General features: G+C 39.3%; 1 protein-coding gene across 5 annotated transcripts in view; it reads left to right on the top strand.

Moving 5' to 3' along the window:
* Nucleotides 1–2,286: 2,286 nt before the first annotated feature.
* The window catches only part of LOC146571952 (glutamate receptor 2-like), a 115,534-nt gene continuing 100,989 nt past the window's right edge, over nt 2,287–16,831 (top strand). For all 5 annotated transcript variants that reach the window (XR_014892628.1, XM_085275968.1, XM_085275967.1 and 2 more), the window contains exon 1: nt 2,287–2,533. Coding sequence is in view for 4 of the 5 variants with exons in the window: in XM_085275968.1 (XP_085132094.1) it covers nt 2,428–2,533 (106 nt within the window). In the remaining variant the exon portion in view is untranslated. The remainder of the gene's footprint in view (nt 2,534–16,831) is intronic.

Here is a 16,831-nt window from a genome sequence, read left to right as displayed (position 1 = left end):
ATGGTTATTGTTCAATAATAAAAATTATTCCTCCACCCTAGAGCTCCTCACTCAGCCCTTGTTATTTCACAAGCATCTCGTGTTCCTTTTCCTCATGTTGCCATCACTACATGTTGCTACACTATAGCCTTCTTCCTCTGGTCATCCACCATCACCATTTGTCCATTTGTAAAAGTCCCACAGGATGTTAGCTCAATCATTCTCAACTGCCCTAGGGAACGGGACTTCCGGGCCATGTTCTGTACAGATAATCCTGTGCCGAATGTGTTTCACTAAAGGATAATAAGTGAATGTCCACAATTTAAACTTTAATTGCAGGGGATTATACTAAAGCAATTTAGCAAATAGTAATAATGACAAAACAATAACCAAATCACTTAATCTATACTTATATAACTTACCTACTCTGAGCTAATGCTGATTTTGTTCTTATCTTTGGTGAAGAGAGGTTGGAGAGAGAATGAGCACAACCAGACCTAAAGTTGCACTTATCCCTTTGTTTCCAAGTAGATGATCATCTCCAAACAGCTGGCCATCCAGTGGAAGTATAATGTAAACCAAAATCCTTGTGAATTAACCACATAACATGGAAAAAATGAGATGCGATGGAAAGACAAAAATTACAAGATCAATTCACAGGTTCACAGATTGTGCTGCTGTTTTCACACTCGCATCCCTGCTGGAATTTTAACTTGAACCTCTTAGATCTAATCTTCTGAACTGCTCATCTCACAGAAGACAAAAAGGAAAGAACCCAAATCTCTATTACAGCCCACTTTTCTCCCCCCTCTCATGCTAGCCATCACATCTTCATATTTTGGTCATTCAGTCAAGCTGTTTACGTCTAATCATCCAGTGTCCACCCACACCCTATCTATCAGTCTCTGTTTATCCAACTTTAACACAAAGTTTAACCTTTAAAACCACTTTATTACATATTCTTTGTTATTTCTAGTATAGAGAGTTCACATCACATTTAAATATTCAGTCACACATGGATATAATTTATTCTGTTTCATTCAGTTTATGTAATTCAGATTTGTTTTTAGCACATTTTCACATGAACATTTATTGTAACATAATTCCTTTATAATTCAAATACAGAAGATAACACTTTCTTTTCATAATGTTTGTCAATCAACGTTTATTTATTTTTAAAATTTATTTTAGTCAACTTCTTTTATAAAATCATACATTTTGTGAGTCAGACATTCACTGAAATTAGTGGCTCCAGTGTGTCATGTTGACCCATCCTGCACCAAACACACATACATACACTCACACACACACACACACACACACACACACACACACACACACACACACACACACACACACACACACACCAAGGTCAGACTCTGTACAGGCTCTCAGTGAGGCCAGTTATTAGAATCACATTTATTGATTTATTATACTAGTTAACTTAAACATTTTTATTTTTATTTATTTTATTTCGATTCAACATGCCAGTATTGACCAGTTGAACATATTTACATTTGCTGTGTTACAGTTTGATCAGTTTTAAGCGATTGCAGTAGTAAAACCTCATATAAATCCTGGTTCTGTGTTTAACAATTATTGTTCTGATTCAGGATTTTGTGTGACAACACAGTTATTGTCTTCCTGCATTCCTGGCTCATGTGCACACACGCACAATCACAGACACAATACTGAGCCATTAGAACATTTTCACTACTCAAACAACATTTCACATTTATATATAGATCTAACTAATTTTGATTTATCTTTGAGTAAGAATCCAAATGCCTTATTATTAGGACATACAGAAAAGCTCTGTTTTTGCACTTGGATCATTTTCAGTCACATAAGGCTGGATTTTAAGATCTATATCACAGCTAACGGAGGGTACTCCGTTAGCTGTGATATAGAGGTAGCCGGGCGTTGGGTGGGGATGGCTTCAGTCTCTTTTTGCCCTACGTAACACGGCAATATATATAGACACAGCTGCTATACAGCAATGTGAAAATACATCGTAACATATTTAAAGGCGCATGTAATGATTACGATAATAAAAAAAAGACAGAAGGAAATCATAATTATAATGTATATAATATAATTATTATAATAGTGTTTAGGCACTGCTTAATGCAATTAGAAATTATTGTAAAAATTCCCAGTGTGCATCTGTTATGTTAGAATTTGTGTCAGCCTCCTCGAGCGGAGGTTTATAATAACCTCATGTGCAGCAGTCGGCTGCTCTCGGTTCTCTCTCGTGCTTCATCGGCATTCCTGGGCAATTCAGTGCGCGCGCCCTCAAGTCCAGCTTCAGCAGCAGCACGCGCACCTCAGGCGACAGGATCGCGCATCTGCAGAGCCCGACACGTTTCTAAATAACACCGGAATAACGCCATGAGATTACATCGTCTTTGATGGAGGTGATGTTTTGGTAGGAACCTCTATCGTAAGATGCTGTGGTGTTGTGCGAGGATCCTGAACACCACAATGAAGCTGCTATTTTTGGTGGCACTCTTATGGCGCGGGGCATTGTGCGGATCTCCGAGCGTCCAGATTGGTAGGATTTTTATATCTGTCGTCGCCCGATCGTTGTCATCCTCACCTTTCCTGTTCCAGCGTGTATTAAAGCTCGTCTTTTACCCGTTCAAACCTTTCCTTTTCATTGTCTTTTCGTGTCTTCTTTATTGGCCCGTGGGCCTCTCTCATCTCCATCCTCTTTATACTGCTGTCAGTAACGCCAGGCCTCGTGATTGCACGGCTGCTGCTGCTGCTGCAGTGTTCTAATTGAGTTAATACGTTCATCATTTAAATAGTAAACTAAATAGATCAAAAAATAAAAGGAATTATATGCGTCCCAAACGTCTTGCTAACATTGCAGCATTCCGTCAATCTGCAATTGCTCCTGTGTGCACAGAAGTCTTAATGGTGCTGTCATAGGGACAAGTGAAGATCTAAGCTCACTGAAACGCAGCACATGAGACTTATTTCCTGAACTGCATTTCTTGTTGGACCTATATCCATCAAGCCCTTAGTGGAAATGGGTGATTTTCAGCATTTCATTAAAATGTTAGAATAAGCTATAATGAACATTACTGGTTGTTTGTGTAAAGTTTTCCATTATTACACTTAGTTAGCTTTCAAATCTACAGTATTTTATGCTATTCAGAGTTTTTCCTCCTCAGTCACATTACACTGCTTTTACATTTGAACTATAAATCTCATACTTTACACTTTACATACTTTACATTTACTTTACATACATGATGCAGTGCTGGAAAATCTTTTTTAAAAAATGTTTTTTAAATATCACAGCAGCCCTTTCTCTGTGGAGTAGGTATGTTTTTCCATCTGAACTTAAAATTTTGGTTCAGCTGGATTGTTTGGCTCGTATTTAGTAAGACAAGGTTGGAGTAGACTAAAACATACATTTATATTTTGAACAAATTTTAAATTATATTTGAAACTTTTATAAGACATTGTTGTACCAATTCTGTCTTCTGAGGACTGCATAAGTCTAAAAATGTAGCTTTTCACAAAAAGCTACTTCCACACCTTGGTTAAGGTTTATTAAAATTTATTAATGTAACTAAAATTCAGAAGGCTCGAATAACACGTTGCAAACAATAATTTCACTATGAGAGTATTGAAAATGTTATTGAAAATGTTACTTAAATATTTCTGGAAAATATGCAAACATTAGAAAAATATCTCTGTAATTTTTAAATTTCTGGCATTTTACAATATTATTTTTGCAAACATGAGCCTTTGGGTTAAAGGCTCATTCTTGTATCACTCTCTTCCACCCTAAAGAGGACTATGGATCACTAAGCATCACTCCAGTTCTTTTTGCCCTCAGCCCATGTAGTATGCTTCTGATGATGTCTGATTTAGGAGTGACATGGCATTAATAATGTGATAGCTATAGCAGGAGCGTGTCTAAAGAGGGGTGTTGGGTGGCAAAGATTTTGCCAAATAACTGATTTTGTGAGACACACTACTTAAAAAATGGTAAAACACTTAGGATCTATCAATATGTTAAACGTGTTAGCTCACCATTTCCGTTACTGGTAGTCCAGAAGTCCAGCTCCCAAAGACAACAACTAACTGTGGCCATCAAGAGGGCAGTAAATTATAGGATTAAGACTGGCACTTAATGACACTTAAAGACTATATGGAGGCAATGAAAGGTATTTTCCCCAAAGTTTTTCCATTTTACTATATGACGAATTAGTCCAGCATTTCAAAGTATAAATGCTTGCAAAGATATGAACTCAAACACTGCTGATTTTGTAGTCTGGCCATTTGACAATATTTACTCTAAACCTGCAAGGGGCTCTTAAATAGAAAAAAAATCAATTGTGAAATAAGACAAAATTATACATTTCTTAAGCAGAGGGTTTGCTGACCTATCTATAATGGGCAGCTTATCTGCCACATCAAGACAGTTCCACAAAGTCTCCAGATGCTACTGCTGATATGGGTCTGTGAATGCAATCAGGCAGAAGAGAAGTATCTTTGGGCTGATTAAGGAATGGGAGCTTTAGAAAAATGATTATATATTCTAACCTAACGGAGACAGAGAAGCAGACATTATATATGTATACTTTAAAAGATTTTATATTTCATGTGCTATGATGAAAACACATGAAATATCAATAGTAATTTAAAAAAAATTATTAATTTAAAGGGGAAGGAAGAAGAAGAAGAAGAAGTAAAAAATACTTAAAAATCTACCAAACTGTGCTGGTGCTTCCCATAGACTAAATTGTGTTTATTCATAGGCATGAAGTCCATTTCCTTATTTAACATCAAGCAAGTAATTTATATACTTAGCAATGAATAACATGGCCCCTAGAATAATAATGTAGTCTTGCAAGACCCAGCTGCTGTGTCCACATGACAGAATTGGTAGTCTGATGCTAATAAGACACAAACCCTAAATACCTCAGCTTAACACCTAACCCCTTAACCCAACTCTAACCACAATGCCACAGCTGCCAGAGGTAAGGCGAGATCAGAGAAAGGGTATGATAACCGTCTGAATAAATGCTGAGCATAAAAGTTGAATGAAAATATAATTTTCTTAATTTTCATGTTTAAGAATTTCAGGTTATTACCTTATTACCTTCCCTGGATTTTTAAAATATTTTAACTAGTGAAATCTCAGATATTGTAATGTATTTCTTTCAAATTATAGATCTAAATTAAGAAAGGGAAATATAAATGTCATACTTTTATCTTTAATTGTTTTTAAGGTATATTCAAGAATGGCCTCAGATTCCAATGTGCCAAAATGGCCTGAAAACTATGATATATGAAGGTAAAAGCACATATGTTCAAACTTTGAACCAAAAGATTAACATTTTTAAGCAAATCACAGATAGTGAATCAGAAAATGTTCTAAAAATGTATATATTTGAAACATTAAAACAACACAGCTTTATACCAACTTTGAACCAACTTCCACAGGTTGGATATTACAACCTCAAAAGCAGTCTCTTTATTTTCTGTAATGTGACCAGAGGCACCACCTGCAAACTGAACCCCAAGATGCTCTCTGATGCTTTCATGAGAGTGGGAATGTGTTTGAATACTACATAGAAAGAACTTAGGCACAGGAAAAAGTGACTGCATGAATGTGTGAATGCACCATGTTGTATAAAGCTTGTTGAGTACTCAAGTACAGTAGAAAAGCACTATACAAGAACAGTGCATTTACCAATCCTACTTTATGACTAGCCTATGTAAAGACGTCACACATTACCTTATAGAGGACTCCGTGCAAATCCTTGAAGCAGCATTCTGGACAGTAATTGAGGTATGACAGCATGTATGAACATTTCCATTTCACCTGAAGTTCTGGAATGCATGACTTGATGCCAGAGACAATCGTTCTAGTAGACAAACTACACAAAGTGTAGTGGAAATATTTGTATAAAGCTACTTAAAGACGCGCCCTTATTCCCACATGATCACCACTGCAGGAACCTCTGCATGTTTGATTTGGCACATTTTTATGCCAGATGCCTGTGTTGATGCAACCCAAGGGATTTGTCACCTCCCGGGATATAACAGGGGATTGTTCACTTTGTAGGCAAATGTGTAAACAATTACACTGTGGAGCCATAATTTAAAACATAATATTTCAGAAATATAGTATATTCTATACAATTTGTAGATTATAGTGTAGAATATCAGGTATGTGTACACATACAAGTAATTTAGCTTGTGTCCTTAACAGAGTAGACAAACAGACAATAGCAACATGACACAGAAAATAAAGCATATTTATATTTATATGTGCAGAGTGCAGATTCATCCATTCATTCTCTTCTGCTTATCCTTATGAGGGCCAAAGCCTATCCCAGCAACCATTGGACGAGAGGCGGGGTACCACTCTGGACAGGTTGCCAGTCTGTTGCAGACCTAAGACATAGATACAGACAAAAATTCACACTGTCATTCACACCTATGTGCAATTTAGAATCACCAGTTTACCTAATACCTCTAACTGCATGCAGCATACCCGGACAGAACCCACACAAACACGGGTAAAACATGAAAACTCCACATAGAAAGGCCCCGGCCACATAGTGGAGATGAAATCCAAGCCTTCTTGCTGTAAAGCAACAGTGCTAATCACTGTGCCACAGGTATATAATGAAATAAAATCATGAAATAAATGAGGTATGGATAACTGTCAATTATGTATACAGTATGTATTTCCAGATTTGTGAATATCCAGCCCTACATTTACTGTCACATTTGCACATATTGCCAATTTACAATCACCTGTTAAAATAATCCTGCTAAGTGGGGACTGTGGCACAACAGCTGAGTAACCACAGAGAACACGCACAGACATCCAAACTCCATACAGACAGCTAGATGGGCATGAGCTAATCACCACCAACACTAACATATCCTCCTTTCTTGTGTCCAGTAGGCTAGTTTATGTGTGTTTATTCTTAGATGGAGTCAGTTATGTCTTAAGTTTAAAAAAAATTTCTAGCCTTTGTTGTCTGGCAGCTTTTGCAATCAGAATTATGATCTGAATGCAGCGTGGTAACAAACACATTTTCTTTTCCAAGATGAGCTCTATAAATTCTCTCTTGGCTACTCTTGTTCATGTGCTTCTTTTACATGTTAAGTTGTTAATTTCTATGAACATTATTTCTGTTATTACAGTACATGTGTAACATAACAGTGTCAAAGCTGAAAAGTAGGAGAGAGAGAAAAAAAGGGCAGAAAATATATAAAAAGATAAAGAGAACAGAGAAGCAATAAATCGCCAAAAGCTGCAAGTTTAAGAAAAAAAACATACAAGAAAACAATCACAAACAGCACCCGGAAGAGAAAAACAAATCAACCGTCTTGTGTTGTGTGTGTGTGTGTGTGTGTGTGTGTGTGTGTGTATGTTTATGTGTATGCATAAGGTTCCTGGCTCCAGAATTGTCTGTGCAGTGGGTGCATATGTTTGAGTGTATAATGCCCACTTGGAACATGTATAGTGTGTTCTATGGAGAGGTTTGTGTAAGTTGTAAGTTGGGACTTGCAACATTTTGATCGTATTTAAGCATATGTGTGTCCAGGTAACCTTAATGGAGAGATCTCGCTCCCATTTGTCAGCTGGGCCCTATTTCAGGAAGCCGGTTTAGAAAACTCAGAGTGAAAAACGATACTCAGGGTTGAGTAACCCCGAACTGTCCAACTCGGAATATTCGGTTTCAGAAAGGCTGATAACAATTAGTTCAATCAACGCGGAGTTGCTTTAACCCCAAGTTAAGCGCGCGCACGAGGATACATAAAGCCCTGATTAGTGGAGCACAGATTAAGCGAGTCACCATGGAGACGGAGGGAAAGAAGGCGCGGTCAATGTATTTTACAGGCCGAAATTCTGATGGCAGCATATGCCGATAACATGCAAATTTTGCGGGAAAAAAGTAACGCAGCCTCAGCTGCAAAAGAAAGAGAGCATGCATGGCAAAACAAAGCCGACAGAGTCAATGCGTGAGTGTTAATTTAAACATTGATCTAGGGATTTCCACCCATTTAACACGTTATTTTATTATATTTTATTTTATTTTTTATTTCATATATTTTATTTTGTGATGTGATGTGAGCGCAGGTGCAACCCAACAGGCCCCAAACGTTCCTGGCAGCAAGTAAAAATGAAATATAAAAATATAGTCCAAACAGGTAAGGTGTAATTGTATTATGAGCCATAGTGCTTGGTCTGTTTGTCCGATGTAAATCAATTGCAGTTAGAGGCTACATTAATTTTCTTTCTGTAAGCACTTATTGAAATTATCTGAGCACATTACAAGTACATATTTGCTTACTCTGTATGCTCAAATGTGACCCGTTATAGCCAACGGAAAAAAAAAGTGGAGGCCCGAAAAACAGGTGGGGGTCCTCCTCCACCACCACTCACAGAGGCTGAGCAGTTGGCTTCCACATTTGTGATAATGTTGGCAGCATCACATATGATCTTCACAGTGCAGAGAACACAAATTAGCATCCATTACTATAATGAAATAATTTGTTAGTTTGAAATGCTACAGGGAACTATGTACCTGTACATTAATGCTGTGGAAAGACGTCCTGTTCACATAGTCTCCTTCATTTACTGAAGGAGCAATGATTGGAATGTGAGTGCCATCTACAGTGGGGCAAAAAAGTATTTAGTCAGCCACCGATTGTGCAAGTTCCCCCACCTAAAATGATGACAGAGGTCAGTAATTTGCACCAGAGGTACACTTCAACTGTGAGAGACAGAATGTGAAAAAAAAATCCATGAATCCACATGGTAGGATTTGTAAAGAATTTATTCGTAAATCAGGGTGGAAAATAAGTATTTGGTCAATAACAAAAATACAACTCAATACTTTGTAACATAACCTTTGTTGGCAATAACAGAGGTCAAACGTTTACTATAGGTCTTTACCAGGTTTGCACACACAGTAGCTGGTATTTTGGCCCATTCCTCCATGCAGATCTTCTCGAGAGCAGTGATGTTTTGGGGCTGTCGCCGAGCAACACGGACTTTCAACTCCCGCCACAGATTTTCTATGGGGTTGAGGTCTGGAGACTGGCTAGGCCACTCCAGGACTTTCAAATGCTTCTTCGGAGCCACTCCTTTGTTGCCCGGGCGGTGTGTTTTGGATCATTGTCATGTTGGAAGACCCAGCCTCGTTTCATCTTCAAAGTTCTCACTGATGGAAGGAGGTTTTGGCTCAAAATCTCACGATACATGGCCCCATTCATTCTGTCCTTAACACGGATCAGTCGTCCTGTCCCCTTGGCAGAAAAACAGCCCCATAGCATGATGTTTCCACCCCCATGCTTCACAGTAGGTATGGTGTTCTTGGGATGCAACTCAGTATTCTTCTTCCTCCAAACACGACGAGTTGAGTTTATACCAAAAAGTTCTACTTTGGTTTCATCTGACCACATGACATTCTCCCAATCCTCTGCTGTATCATCCATGTGCTCTCTGGCAAACTTCAGACGGGCCTGGACATGCACTGGCTTCAGCAGCGGAACACGTCTGGCACTGCGGGATTTGATTCCCTGCCGTTGTAGTGTGTTACTGATGGTGACCTTTGTTACTTTGGTCCCAGCTCTCTGCAGGTCATTCACCAGGTCCCCCCGTGTGGTTCTGGGATCTTTGCTCACCGTTCTCATGATCATTTTGACCCCACGGGATGAGATCTTGCGTGGAGCCCCAGATCGAGGGAGATTATCAGTGGTCTTGTATGTCTTCCATTTTCTGATGATTGCTCCCACAGTTGATTTTTTCACACCAAGCTGCTTGCCTATTGTAGATTCACTCTTCCCAGTCTGGTGCAGGTCTACAATACTTTTCCTGGTGTCCTTCGAAAGCTCTTTGGTCTTGGCCATGGCGGCGTTTGGAGTCTGACTGTTTGAGGCTGTGGACAGGTGTCTTTTATACAGATGATGAGTTCAAACAGGTGCCATTCATACAAGTAACGAGTGGGGGACAGAAAAGCTTCTTACAGAAGACGTTACAGGTCTGTGAGAGCCAGAGATCTTCCTTGTTTGAGGTGACCAAATACTTATTTTCCACCCTAATTTACGAATAAATTCTTTACAAATCCTACCACGTGAATTCATGGATTTTTTTTCACATTCTGTCTCTCACAGTTGAAGTGTACCTCTGGTGCAAATTACTGACCTCTGTCATCATTTTAAGTGGGGGAACTTGCACAATCGGTGGCTGACTAAATACTTTTTTGCCCCACTGTATACAGCCAATCACGCCTGGGAACCGTGAGAATAAATGTAAAATTTAAGTAGTAGTTCAAATATCACCACATCATGAATTAAGTTTCGTTCATCCTGATACCTGCAATTTTGTGGCATCCCTCTTTGATAAATCTTGTGGGTCTATGACCGGGGAACACCACAAACGAGTACAGGAGACGTTTCAGTGCAACTGTAACATTCCTGACTGCCCGACAGACGGTAGCCTTGGAAACGTGCTCAGCGTCACCAATATTATACAGAAAGCTCCCGTTTGCAAAAAACCGAAGTGCAATACAAATAATATGTACAGAACTGAGAGGATGTCGGCGATGTGTCACATGAGTGTTAAGGTTCAAAATTGAGGAGGGAGAGTACAAACCACCCATGGTCCAGAAGCTCTTGGTCCAACAATGATTTTAATGAACACACGTGTGGGAAGACACTCTGTACGCAGACAGCCAGTAGTCCTCGACTTAATCAAAGCATGAACAGATATTTTATAGCATCAGGGTTTGATTTACTGACGCCCCTTCATGCGTCACAGATACATTTTATACATAGATCAGATCAACACCACAATGGCTTTTACCCCAGAAGATCATCTTCTATTTTCATGGCTGGTACTTTCCGTTCTTGTCTTAAAGTAAATTGTTCCTCTTTCTTGCCGAGACAACAAGGACGGTTCCTCTTTTACCGAGACACTTTTGCAGTTACAACCAGACATGACTAATCTCTCCTCTAAATAAATTTAACTCATGTGTGTGTGTCACGACCTCACATGCTCTTTCTCAATTCACCTGTTGCACTTCTGACCTTTCACCAGACCAGAGGCTCACTGAGACTATATGTATGTCTTCTACTAAATAAATGTTTTAACCAAGAACTTCTACTAAAACCTTAATATGAAATGACCTGATATATAAGTGTTTTGTAAGCATGTATTGCAATTCCTTCTATGGCTCCAAGTCACTTGCACAATAGATTGTCCGGACATTGCGCCGAACAAAGCTTCCAACCCCCAATTAATTGACCGAGCTCCAACTCTTTAATAAGCACAGATATGCATTGTGTATAAAATAGTCATAACTGCTTAAGGCCTTCTTAAAGCTATCTGTTACATTGTTAAAGCCTCGTCTTAGCCTGCTGCTCAAAATAACTTTCACTTCTGCAAAACTCTCCAAGCCTGTTTCCTGTCCTGTTACTTTTAGCCTTTCTGAAAGACACACACTGTTCAACCCCTGAATGCAATATAAACTCCAGATTATATTATTAATGCAATGGTAATGATGACAATTATTTAACAATAGCAGTAAAATAATTTCCCTGCTCCACATGAGCAATATTAGGCCTGAGGATGTTATTCAAATGAATTATAGATTGTACTGAAAAACGGTAACGTTCACACAGAAAATCATCAGGAAATGATAAAATGTCCGAACGCGCTCTAATCACTCTCTCCCGGCGGAGAGCTCTGCGGAGAATTTGGGCTTCAACATCTACTGGCTCTTCAAGGAAGGAGCACGCCATGTCTGACACTTCCTACAGTCAGGTTTCCGACAAAGAGGCAGAGAAAGTCAGGGTTAGTTGAAGTAAACCTGCTAGGGGGCAGGTTAGCTTCACGGAGTGTGTCGTCATAGTAACTCACTCAGAATTAATCTAAACTCGCTTTGTGAAACCGAAAACCCAGAGTTTTCGTTAACTCAGGGTATACTTACTCAGAGTTTGCACTAAACCGGCTTCCTGAAATAGGGCCCTGGAAGTAAAATTGAGTCATCGATTTTTAACAATAACATTTTTTGATAACAATTTAGGGATACAAAGATTTAAAAATGCTCTTGCCCATGTATGCATTTCTAAGTTCAGCTGACGGCTGTTTTCTGTACGATGGACTTGCTGATATTCAAGAAATTTACTGTTGCTGATTCCATAATTTGATAAAAGTTCTTTGAATGAAAATAAGTTTTCTCTTGAATAACATGTTCTGGACACACATTTGGATTGTTTCAAATGGTTGTCAGTTTACATGAGGTAAAGGAAGACTTTGTTTTTTTTAGAAATTCCCAGCAGGATGTCCAACTCGAAGTGTTTCTGCAAAGACTTTTAAGGCAGTTATAATTCTTAACTCTAGAGCTAATAAAAGGCAAATCAGAGATTTTTAATTTTCTACAGAATGCTTGTCCTAGGTCCAACCATGGGTTGTCTACTGAGCTTGATTTGATCCAATTTGAAGAACAGCAATCTACTGGCTAAGAAGTAGTGATAAAAGTTCCTCATCCAAGCTGTATATGATATCTTACCGAGTCCTTATACCGCTGCTTGCACCATGACCAGCTGCTGATGGTAGCTGGTGAAAGCATCTCCTCGGTGATAACAGCAAATAAGCAACAACCTAACGCTCACAATCCAGCACACATTGCAGAAACATCTTTGTGCCCAGATATTGTGATAATGTCAGAGGCCTCAAGACAGATAGCTCTGATAGAATTGATGGTTCCTTGGAGACCACATAGAGGGCATTTGGAAGGTAGCTGGCCAAATGCCAGGGTGTTCTGGAAGAGTGTTGGAGGGTTAGCAAGCATGCCCTGTGGAAGTAGGCTGCAGAGGCGTCACCGGCCAGTCTCAAGGCATGATCAACCTCGGCTGGGTCACCTGGGCGAGGGTGTAAGATGTTGTAAGATCCTAACACCTAATGAACCCAGGATACATCACTAATGATCAGTGTTGGGACTAACGCGTTATTAAGTAACACGTTACAGTAACTACGTTATTATCCGGTTGTTCAGTCTGACGTCACTAGCCGTGTCTGGGTCTAAACTCCGCTGCAGGTCCATATATCAAACGATCACTATGGCATTACTGAGAGTTGAAAAACTGTCTAAATTCTTTCATCTTTAATAAAAATGATCAGCGTTCTGCTCTACCAGGTGTAACAATTGAGTTTAACATCCAGGCATCCATGAAAACGGAATTTATGACATTTAACGGAGTTAGAAGTTAGCAGGAAGTTAGCTCGCTAGCTTCTATCTAAATACAATATAGCATGTCCTGACTGCGGGGTTTTGGAAACAAATTAAAACGTACAGCTCTGTTATCACTTCCAGCATAAATGAAGACAGAAAACTAAACAGCAGTGAGGTTTGTAGGGTTACTGAAGTTGGGCTAGCTGGTATATAATGATGTGCTATGTGACCGCTGGCGACACAGCTATGTTAGCATAATATAAACAAGCTAACTTTTTTTCGACTTGATAAAAGTTACCGTGAGTGTTCTCGGTGGTCAGGAACAAATGTAATCGCATGGCAGGATGCTGTAAAAGGACCAAACTTCAGCCAGAGAACAACTGAGATAATCCATCCACAATACGAGGTTGGTCATTCATATACTGCTGCATGGGCTGGGCTGTAGTTACATCCTAAGGTTTTAAAAACTGAGCTTAAATAAATGATTAGCGGTAATAAAAGCCGAGGGAGGTCAACAGTGATCGCTGACTGTTTTAGGAGCTTTTTGAGATCAAATAGAAGAAAATACATAACATTAAACATGTTAACAACACAAATGCCATATTAAACGCAGACTACTTTAGACCCGGAAGTAGGATTCGTCGCGTCATCACTGAACAACCGGATTCTGGTAACGAGCACGGTAACTAGTTATTATGCCAAAACCGGGAACGCGTTACTCGTTACTGGGATTTAGATGGGCTCGTTATTCGTTACTTCGTGTGGTGGCTATCGTGGAGCTTCCACAGATTCAATAACATTAGCAAGTGGTGGAGGCCAGCAGGTGGATGAGGGAAAGGGAGGCAAGAGGACAGACCCGAAGCGGCCGCTGGTCCGAGAGTGTCAGGTGAACTGAACTTCAGGTAAGAAGTTATAACCTGCAGTCCATCTGGGTCAGATATAAACCAAGTTTAGTTGGAGTTTATTTTCGTTATGCTGACTTTTTCATACTGCGTGCTAGCTAGCATGAGGGAGTTTCTATACAGCTGGGTGGTGCTATGTTACTGATGTTGAACTTTGTTTTGTTCATAAGGTTAATTATTAGAGTTGCCAGACGTCCCGTAAAAAACGGAATCGTCTCGTATTCAGAGAAAATATCATGCGTTTCGTATTGAGGTGAAAAGGAACAGTTTGTCCCGGACTTCAGCTACAATGAAAAAGACACAAAGCTGGAGTTACTCTGCGTCTTTACGCTGCACAGCTGCCTCTTCTTCTCTCATCCTCTCACCCTCCCTCTCCTGTTGCTACTTTAATCATGAAACTGATCAATGATCAGCTGATCGGCTTTTCTCTCTTGTTTATTTATCGCCCACTTTGCGCCATGAAAGAGGAAACCAGCGGATGTCGCGGTAAACAACAGCAGCACGTTTAAGCTTGATCAGCTGTTGTTAGAATTTATTTAATATTAATTTCTAGTATCAGCTGATGTTTGCTGGAGCCACAGCTGTAAAGCTGCTGGTCATGATGTCGGTTTGGTTATGTGGTGAGAGGGAAACATGAAGATGAAACCAGGAGATGTCCTTACTGAATCATCAGAGCTGTGATGGAGAAACAGGTTTACCTTTTAGTTAACATGAATGAGTTGAAGGGAAGTTATGAACTGTTTCTGAGAGACAAATAACACCAGGATCCTTTTCTAAGTAGCTGACAGCTGGTAACTGTGCAGGGGCGGGTCTAGCAAAGTGTTGCCAGGGGTCCATGTAGGGCATTAAAAGGGAAAGGGGGGCACAAGGAAATACTTTCTTATTCTCATTTAAAATGTCTCACTTTAAAAAAAATAATTATCTGAGTCTTGCAACAAACAATTGATAGATTGATACATATAAACCATCAGAACAGTGTACATCACTGTCACAACAGCGTTTGTTTTCATTCAAAGGCTTTATGATATTTGCTATAATGGTGGGCCGGTCTCTAGTCAAAATGCCCGGGACGATTTTTTTGTCCCAGTCCAGCTCTGTATGCAGCTCATCTGCAGTCTGGTGTTACCTACATCTTCCTATTCAGAAGGCAGAATTTCCGAGTTCTGAGTACAATCGAAAGCACCGCGACTGCAGTTTTTGTGTTGGATGTAAAAAGCAGGCTAGGATAGAATCAGGTGGAAATGTGCACATTATTTTTTCCTTTCTATTGGTAGGTGGCACAGTGCACTTGTGGCAAGTAAGCAAGCTAGAAGACTGGCAATCTTGCTGGGTATCCAGTTACGGAAGCAACAGATTAGCAAGAGAATTTTGAGTAAAACCAAAGTTACTTTCCCTAGTAACTAGTTACTCTGAAAGTAACGAGTAACTTGAAGTAACTCAGTTACTTTTGATAGAAGTAACTAGTAATGTAACTAAGTTACTCATTTAAAGTAACTTACCCAACACTGCTAATGATGCATCCCAGCACATCCATTGGATGTGCATACATTTCTGAAATTTCTGATTTATACTTGCATTTCAAATTATAAAAATGATTCATTAGAGACATCATAGTAAACAAAATCACATTTTACCCACTCCGATGTTATGTTCTTTGTGTGCTTTTAGACCAGTTGTGGTAATACAGTATGTGGAAATGAAAAAAATAACTTCAGACATGTGAGGTTGTGTTGAAAGGAATGTTAAATGGCCTGTATTTATATAGCCCTTTACTAGTCCCTAAGGACCCCAAAGCGCTTTACATATCCAGTCATCCACCCATCCACACACACATTCATACACTGGTGATGGCAAGCTACATTGTAGCCACAGCCACCCTGGGGCGCACTGACAGAGGCGAAAGAAGGCAAGGTAAACCATTGTTAAAGGTGAAATACCGCAGAGAGCTATGTGTTATAAATCTACCTTCCACTTCTGCTACAGTCTTACTAATGGTAATTTTTATGTTTCTTTTAATTAACATCACTCTGCCTTTTTGTTTTGAGTTGTAACAGGACAAACGTGAGTGAACTGTGGAGTGGTGAATGTATGTACCGATTTTTTGGACATATGTCCTTTAGAGAGACAATGTCTGCCTGAGATAGATATCTCTGTCTCAGGCAGACTCTAGCTCAGAATTACTGATTAGTATTTCTATTGCTGTTCCTAAACCCAGACAAGAGTTCTGGGTCAGGAAGGGTTCCCAATGTAAAATATTTACCAAATCAAACATGCTGATAAATAATAAGATTTCCATATGGGATTGGCCAGCGCTTGGCTTAATGCATAGGTTGTCAGACAAGAGAGAGAGAGAGAAGGATTCTGAAGTAAGCTAGCTGAAGTGGTAGAAAGTTTCCCCATGTGGAAAAGACTGGTGATTGGAGCAGACTTCAGTGGACATGTAGGTAAATGGAAGAAAGGTGATGAGGAGGTGTCAGGTAGGTATGAAGTTTATGAGAGAAATGCAGAACATTTGAACTAATATAGAACAAACAAACAAAAAAGTAAATAACTCAATAAATATGAAAAAGGAGAGCCTAAACTGCTGAGATTCCATATCACATTATAAAAACATTTTGACGAATATAAAATTTAGCAATTGTTAATGAAGGATTGCAATTTCTTTGTTGTTGTTTTTTAAGACATAAAGTGGTAAAAATGTCCCTATCTCAACATGTTTGTAGC

The sequence above is a fragment of the Mchenga conophoros genome, linkage group LG6 (genome assembly GCF_057382185.1).
Source record: "Mchenga conophoros isolate Kocher_MC1m ecotype Shallow Benthic linkage group LG6, M_conophoros_male_GT1.1, whole genome shotgun sequence".
In the NCBI taxonomy this organism is placed as follows: Eukaryota; Metazoa; Chordata; class Actinopteri; order Cichliformes; family Cichlidae; genus Mchenga; species Mchenga conophoros.
Note: the sequence above shows the minus strand (reverse complement) of the source record. Positions and strands in the feature narration are given on the sequence as shown.